The 8,616-nt window shown below is 40.4% G+C and overlaps 1 protein-coding gene across 1 annotated transcript; it reads left to right on the forward strand.

Annotated features, from left to right (window-relative positions):
• Window positions 1-526: 526 nt before the first annotated feature.
• LOC124003214 (eukaryotic translation initiation factor 2 subunit 2-like) lies at window positions 527-6,269 on the forward strand. Its single transcript, XM_046311296.1, has 9 exons — window positions 527-685; window positions 3,496-3,676; window positions 3,795-3,895; window positions 4,193-4,325; window positions 4,426-4,529; window positions 4,795-4,943; window positions 5,408-5,464; window positions 5,582-5,667; window positions 5,999-6,269. Exons 1-9 carry the CDS (start codon window positions 668-670, stop codon window positions 6,172-6,174), a joined length of 1,005 nt encoding a protein of 334 aa, XP_046167252.1. The 5' UTR covers window positions 527-667; the 3' UTR covers window positions 6,175-6,269.
• Window positions 6,270-8,616: the final 2,347 nt, after the last annotated feature.

An 8,616-nucleotide genomic window follows, 5' to 3' on the forward strand; every position in this document is an offset into this window, starting at 1 on the left:
AGGCTACCTACCTGATGTAGACTATTGTTTCATTTTGATGTGTTGTTTTTGTTCCTGTTTGGACCACAGGAAAAGTAGCAGCTAATGGTGATCCTTATAAAATGCTAAACACAGGCCCAAAATAAGAACACCAATGTATAACTTATGTGCAAAATAATTATGTTTTGAGACCATAAAATTGTTGGGAGAAATATCTGGGTTTCTGATTAAAATGCTCCAGCAACTAACACATTGTTTGGTATAACATGCATGAAATACATGTTCTGAACCTTGGATCTCAATGGAGGCTCTGTACATATACATACAGTAGTAAATATAAATACTATGCAAAGAAAACTATGGAAATATTTTTATTGTGGCTTAACAAATAAATAGTTTAAAAGTTAGAAATAATAGTAATGCATAATTTGTGAAAGATACTTGCTTTAAAGCCTATCCTATCTCCATCTTCGTAGATATTGACATTGACCTAAAGGTTGAGGTGGAGTAACAAACAAAAAAAACATATCCCAGTAGATATTTCTACACATGCGCATGAAAGATGGAACTTCTGCGCTTGCGTATCTTCTAGTGCCCGGTAGCTGATGCAAGAAACCCGAAACTGAATGATTTGTTTGGTTAAAACACATACTGCACGGGATTTTCATCGTTATCATAGTCTGGAAACATGTCGGGAGACGACGAGGTAACTAATCCCGTTTTATATAGTGATTTACCATTGTAAATTCGTCTTCATGAGAAACGTCATTATGGCCTACACATGTGAGCATGACATGAGGCAGTAAGCTAGCTAACTAACAACTGGCTAACGTTAGCCGCCCCTTAGCTGCTTCATTTCGAAAAAAAATAGTAAAAATCCTAGCAACGTAGCTTGCGAACTATTTGTGATTGTGTGAAAGTCTCTGATTCAATTTAATTTGGCTGAAAATGCAATAGCTAGCTACTATAGTTAACGAACAGACATTTCTTCATTGTGTGCTCTAATGGAGGTGATTCGTCGCCGCTAGTTTCCATCCATATGGCCAACAGTCTAATTGTTGTTGCTATCTTAAATATGAGCATATACAGCTCCACTAAGGAATTGGATACATTGTTTAGCTAACACAATTAATTACTTTATAGTAGTAACAGCCTGGCGGTAAAGCCTGCAAAATCATCTAAATGTTCCTTACAAGCCAGAATGTTGAATAAAATTACATTTGAACTACCGGTGATCTGCGGTTTGTCCTTTAGCTGCTCAAAATGTGAGACAAAATATCCACATTTAAAGTATCGTTTATCTTGAGTACTGAGATAAAAATAGTTTAATATTGGATATTCGATTTCTCTCGTTAACTAGCTATTGAACAAATCATGTTATGACAATACAAATAGTATTTTCTGAATCAGGAGGATAATGAACACAATTTTATTGTCATTTTAAAAGAAATATTTTGGTTCTCCATCCTCCCCTGATTTCAATATGACATTTTTGTCATGCGATGCTTGGCTCAATAGTTACTGACGAGAGAAACATAATGTCCAATTTAAAGTTAACTTTCTCTGTGCCTAACCATATACCTATCAGCACTATAAAGTTGGGTAAACAATACTTCCCTGTGGATGTATTCTCATATTTTGAGCTGCATAAGGAAAACTTCAGACAACCAGTGGAGGAAGTATTTATTTAACTAGGCAAGCCAGTTAAGAAAACTCGGCCAATTGTGCACCACCTTATGGGTCTCCCAATCACGGCCGGTTGTGATACAGCCTAGAATTGGGAACTGCAGTATTTTAGTTTTTTTGTTGTGAAATTGTTAGATTACTAGAAGGTCGACCGATTATGATTTTTTTCAACACCGATACTGAACCGATACCGATTAATCAGCCGATATTTATTTATTTATTTATTTGTAATAATGACAATTACAACAATACTGAATGAACACTTATTTTAACTTAATATAATATATCAATAAAAATCAATTTAGCCTCAAGTAAATAGTGAAACATGTTCAATTTGGTTTAAATAATGCAAAAACAAAAGTTTTTTGGGAAGAAAGTAAAAGTGCAATATGTGCTATGTAAGTAAGAAAGCTAACTTTTCAGTTCCTTGTTCAGAACATGAGAACATATGAAAGCTAGTGGTTGTTCCTTTTAACATGAGTCTTCAATATTCCCAGGTAAGAAGTTTTAGGTTGTAGTTATTATAGGAATTATTTGACTATTTCCCTCTATACCATTTGTATTTCATTAAACTTTGACTATTGAATGTTCTTATAGGCACTTTAATATTGCCAGTGTAACAGTATAGCTTCCATCCCTCTCCTCGCTCCTCCCTGGGCTCGAACCAGCAACACAACGACAACAGCCACCATCGAAGCAGCGTTACCCATGCAGAGCAAGGGGAACAACCACTAGAAGGCTCGGAGCGAGTGACGTTTAAAACTCTATTAGCGCTCGCTACCTAGCTAGCCATTTCACTTCGGTTACACCAGCCTCATCTCGGGACTTGATAGGCTTGAAGTCATAAACAGCGCAAGGCTTGACGCACAACGAAGAGCTGTTTGCAAAACGCACGAAAGTGCTGTTTGAATGAATGTTTACGCGCCTGCTTCTGCCTACCACCGCTCAGTCAGATACTTAGATACTTGTATGCTTGTATGCTCAGTCAGATTATATGCAACACAGGACACGCTAGATAATATCTAGTAATATCATCAACCATGTGTAGTTAACTAGTGATTATGATTGATTGTTTTTTATAAGATAAGTTTAATGCTAGCTAGCAACTTACTTTGGCTTACTGCATTCACGTAACGTCTCCTTGTGGAGTGCAACGAGAGAGAGGCAGGTCGTTATTGCGTTGGACTAGTTAACTGTAAGGTTGCAAGATTGAATCCCCCGAGCTGACAAGGGGACAATCTGTCGTTCTGCCCCTGATCGAGGCAGTTAACCCACCGTTCCTCGGCCATCACTGAAAATAAGAATGTGTTCTTAACTGACTTGCCGAGTTAAATAAAGGTATATGTAAAATAAATAAAAATCGGCACAGCGGCGCCCAAAAATAACGATTTCCGGTTGTTATGAAAACTTGAAATCGGCCCTAATTTATCTGCCATTCTGATTAATCGTCGACCTCTAGTTGTGACACCTCTAGCACTGAGATGCTGTGCCACTCGGGAACCCGAGGTTAAATGGAATTGTATTCAATATTACGGCTTGTAAGGAACATTTACAAGATTTTGGAGGCATCAATGTCAGGCTGTATATACCAATTAATTGTGCATTTTCACCTGAACAATCAGACTAGCGAAATACTAACTAGTTACTGACAGCAAGCTAGCTAACATTACACATGAATTCCTTATCATGATGCAACATTGACTAGGAACACATCATCTGCCAATATTTGTCATCCCCAACAGGCTTTTAAGCTAGCTATATTTGCAAGATGTAATACTGACAGTGTTATAGGGGTCAGCCATTTGTAACACTTTTCTTTTTGCTTTGTAGATGATATTTGACCCCAACATGTCCAAGAAGAAGAAAAAGAAGAAGAAGCCTTTCATGTTGGATGAAGAAGGAGGGGACGGTGCCAGTGAGGATGCTCCACAGCCAGAAACAAAGGAGGTGGAGGTGGATGGAGGAGAGGACAGAGAGGTGGACTTTGATGAGGATGAGGGAAGGAGGAAAGGTGAGGAAGGCGAGACCTTAACATAATATAAACCTAAAGGGTGAGTTTGCATGTAGTCAGAATTTTCTAAGATCTGTTGTAAGTACAACTTTTTGATCTGGGTTTGTTTGTTTTCCAGAAATCTCTGATGACCTGGACGACTTAAATTTCTTCAACCAGAAGAAGAAGAAAAAGAAGAAAGCAAAGACATTTGACAATGACGTAGAGGATGGAATGAAGGTATGTTTTGGGTCAAGTACCCAGTGGACCTTAGTGTGTAGAATGTTGCCTTCTTTTTTAACACGTTTTCACAAGAGCGTCTGTTAAATGATAATGTTTGTTGACTTATCTACTAAATGGATTCCTTTCAACTTTGTAGTTTGTCCACTTCATGTTTCATATTTAGGGATAAGATATATCCTTGCATATGTAGAAAGTTAAAATGTTATGTTTCTTTCAATTATACAGTGTATCTGTTGTGGCTTGACATTGTAGTATGTATTAAATTGACTGTATTACAAAACTGTCGATGTACAGGAGTTGAAAATTGAGGCAGAGCCCTCCGAAACCAACGACGAGGACGACTTGATGTTGGAACTAGGAAAAAAGAAAAGGAAATCAAAGGCTGTGAATTTCGACATGGACGATGACATGGAAATCAAAGATGACGGTGAGTGTACCAAATTTACAGGCTACAAGCTATAATGCGTTTAATTAATACAACCAGCATGCAAACTGACCTTTGGTCCGTCATACCTTGTGGTTTACAGCCCAGGAAGATGAAGATGGAAAGAACACTGACGACATCACGTTCAGCAGCACACAGTCGGGCCCTGCGTGGGCGGGCTCAGAGAGAGACTACACATATGACGAGGTACAATCTAAGTCTGGGTCAAGAGACTTTTTAAGATTTTAGAGGAATATTACACCCAAGTTATTACCAACTGAATATTTTCATTAGAGACCTAAGATGTAGGACAAGACACCTGGTCATCATGACCTTAAAGAAAGGAATAGTTAGTCACATCTTCATTTAGAAAATGAATTGTTCACGTCTTGTTGACGTGAATGTTTTTATGTGGTGTTTCCCAAGTATTTCATCCTAAAATCCAGGCTGACTCATCTCCCTCCCTTTATAGCTGCTGAACCGCGTCTTCAACATCATGCGGGAAAAGAACCCTGACATGGTGGCTGGGGAGAAGAGGAAGTTTGTCATGAAGCCTCCCCAGGTGGTCCGAGTGGGCACCAAGAAGTCCTCCTTCGTTAACTTCACAGACATCTGCAAACTGTGAGAATGATATGCCACTAGGCTTGGGCGATATACCGGGGTATTTCAAAATACCGACAGTATTATTTTCAATAATATGCCACTACTTATTAACTATACGTTATAACTTTAAGAAGTCTACGATGTCAAATAATATCCAGCGCAGGGCTCCAGCTATGCATTTGGTTTTCGAACTTGCTAGCTAAGTGGCTAGATGTCAAGATCAAGCTACATTCAATTCCCACCTGGATCAAGATCCCTGTTCCAATTTAAACTTTTTTTTTGTAGTTCCCCTTTGTGCCGTTCCGGAAATACCGTATACTCCAGTATGGTACAGAAAAGTTATGACTATGAAAATCTGGATACCGCCCAACCGTATATGCCAGTACCCTGGGATCCCCTGTTGCCTTTTTTAGAGATGTGGAGTTTTTATGACTTTCACTCTCACTTGTTGATTTGCTAATCATTTGCTAATTTCTTGACAGGTTGCATCGCCAGCCAAAACATCTCCTGGCCTTCTTGTTGGCTGAGCTTGGAACAAGGTACGGTTTGGGTCGACAAGTGAAGAAAAACTGATCATGCTTAAATTATAATTGTTAAATGAATGAGTCTAAGAATGCTATGGATTCATGAATTTAACTGTTTTTTTATTGCAACAGTGGTTCTATAGACGGAACTAATCAGCTCATCATCAAAGGAAGATTCCAGCAGAAACAGATAGAGAATGTCTTACGGAGATATATTAGTAAGTATTTGTGTTGACAATTGTCCTACCTTTGTACACATCTCTATTTAATTGATATAAGTCTGATTTCAGTTAATCATATAATTGCAAATGAGAGGATGGTGTTTATCTACTGTACTTACACAAATGTGTTTAATATGATAGGGATGCATGGTTTGCAAGCCATGCTCATAACCAGACCTGCTGGAGATGTTTCTCCAGAGATCACATTCTGTCAATTTGTAGCGTAGGCTCTTTTATTGCATTTTGAATAACTTACTGTTAAGATTAATTAGATAAATCCGCTTTACTTCCCAGTCTCACGCCAGTGTTTCTTTCCCTCTCTTCACAGAGGAGTATGTGACGTGCCATACATGCCGCTCCCCCGACACCATCCTCCAGAAGGACACTCGACTCTACTTCCTGCAGTGCGAGACATGCCACTCCCGCTGCTCCGTTGCCAGCATCAAGGCTGGTTTCCAGGCCGTCACGGGCAAGAGGGCACAGCTCCGCGCCAAAGCCAATTAGGATGGGCCAGGCTGGATGCTTTTATGGACTGTGGATTTGTTACCGCTGCCTATTGTAAAGAAATTAATAAATCGCATACCATCTGTGTGATCAGACGCTGTCTATATTTCCCAATTCTATCATCCCATCACTATGGAGGGCCAAGGTGATGAACTTAATGTGTTGTCTACTCTATACTACTTTGAAATCAATTATTTTGTCTACACCTTCACTGTGTGTGCACCAGGTTTTCACATTTTTCAAAAGAAAGCTCAGTGTTATGAATGCCAAAGTTAAAGGGCTGTATTAGGGTGCATTCAAACCAGACAAACTGATGTGTATTTTTTATTATTCATTACCCGATTCACTACATGGAACAGTTTACACCCCCCCCTCCCAAAATCTATAGGTTTGGTCTGAAGTATCTGTCCTATAATTTGTGGCTCTTAAGTGGCGCAGCGGTCTAAAGCACTGCATCTCAGTGCTAGAGGTGTCCCTACAGACCCTGGTTTGATTCTAGGCAAGTTTGCAGATCGGCTAAATACGACTCCCAAGATGCTTGTGGGGGCCGTAGAGCAAAAGGAAGAACACCATTGTGAGTTCCATTTTTCCATAAAGGGGTTGTTTTCTCAATCTCCACACACTACCCCATAATGACAAAATAAAAACTGGTTTTTAGAAATGTTTGCAAATTTCTTACAAATATAAAACTTAAGTATTACATTTACATGTGTATTCAGACCCTTTCCTCAGTACTTTGTTGAAGCACCTTTGGCAGCAATTACAGCCTGGAGTCTTCTAGAGTATGATGCCACAAGCTTGGCACCTGATTTGGGGAGTTTCTCCCATTCTCTGCATAACCTCTCAAGCTCTGTCAGGTTGGATGGGGAGCGTCACGGCATAGCTATTTTCAGCTAAGTTCAAGTCTGGGTTCTGGCTGGGCCACTCAAAGACATTGAGACTTGTGCTGAAGCCACTCTTGCGTTGTCTTGGCTGTGTGTTTAGCCTCGTGGTCCTGTTGGAAGGTGAACCTTTGGCTGAGTCTGAGGTCCTGAGCACTCTGAGCAAGTTTTCATCAAGGATCTCTACTTTTCATCTTTCCCTCGATCCTGACTAGTCTCCCAGTCCCTGCCACTGAAAAACATCCCCACAGCATGATGCTTCACCTTAGGGATGCTGCCAGGTGTCCTCCAGACGTGACGCTTGGCATTCAGGCCAAAGAGTTCAATCTTGGTTTCATCAGACCGGAGAATCTTGTTTCTCATGGTCACAGTCCTTTAGGTGCCTTTTGGCAAACTCCAAGCGGGCTGACGTTCCTTTTACTGGGGAGTGGCTTCCATCTAGCTACTCTACCATAAAGGCCTGATTGGTCTCCCATGTCCACAGACAAACTCTGGAGCTCTATCAGAGTGACCATCGGGTTCTCGGTCACCTCCCTGAGCAAGGCCCTTCTCCCAAGATTGCTCGGTTTGGCCAGGCGGCCAGCTCTAGGAAGAGTCTTGTTGTCGAAGGAATTGTCCATACTGCTCCGAGACAGGATTGTGTTGAGGCACAGGTCTGGGGAAAAAATAGCTAATTTTATATGGAGACAAGGAAATGCTAGCAAGGCCAACTATTGTTTTCCTCCCTCTAATTGACTCCATCTCACACTAAAAGGGGGTGTGTTCACTGGCAGCTGTTGTGACACGATTCATGAACAGCTCTGCTTTTTCTCCTTGTTAAAATGGTTTCATGTGACTCAGGATGTGCTTAATCTAATGATTAAAGGCCCAGTGCTGCTCTCACACAGCCTCCGCAGCAGCATGTCCTCCAATGTGACCCTCCTGGTTAACATCACCGTACACTCAGAGAGGAGGTGAGGCACTCATGAATAATGACTGTGTTTTCTAGCCTGACCTTACTGAGACTGAGCAGAAGGCTCTTTAAAACTAGTGCATATTTCCACATAGTCAAGGGATGGAATGTCTTTGAAGGCAGCTCCAAAATCTGTAAATACTTTAAAACATTGGACATTCAAACGTTCGCTCATCCAAGTCATATGTACCTTGAAAGAACATAAAGGATTACTACAAATCAATTATGATATAAATTATGTAGCTAATTACACAAGATGTAGTTTCCCTTGCCAAACATTTTGGAAACTCTTCACTTACCTCAGATTGATGTATTCCCAATTAAAGTGTATCTTGCTAGTGTCACAAGCCTTGGCTAGAAGTAATGGATCTACGAGTAGTTACTGATAATTGAGTGACTTGCACAAGTTCTGAGATAGCCCCACAGCACCACTGTGTGCTGTGGACATGATGTGATGGATTACTCTGAGCAAGAGTTCATTCCAGGGGGCCTTTCCACATGCATTCCTAGATCTGCTCAACTAGAGAGAGTGAAATACAGTCAGGCATGATCGTGTAGTCAGCATGAACTTCCAAAAATATCCTGGGCTGACTAACTGTGATAGCCTCA

Source organism: Oncorhynchus gorbuscha, linkage group LG18 (assembly GCF_021184085.1).
Source record: "Oncorhynchus gorbuscha isolate QuinsamMale2020 ecotype Even-year linkage group LG18, OgorEven_v1.0, whole genome shotgun sequence".
NCBI classification, from domain to species: Eukaryota; Metazoa; Chordata; class Actinopteri; order Salmoniformes; family Salmonidae; genus Oncorhynchus; species Oncorhynchus gorbuscha.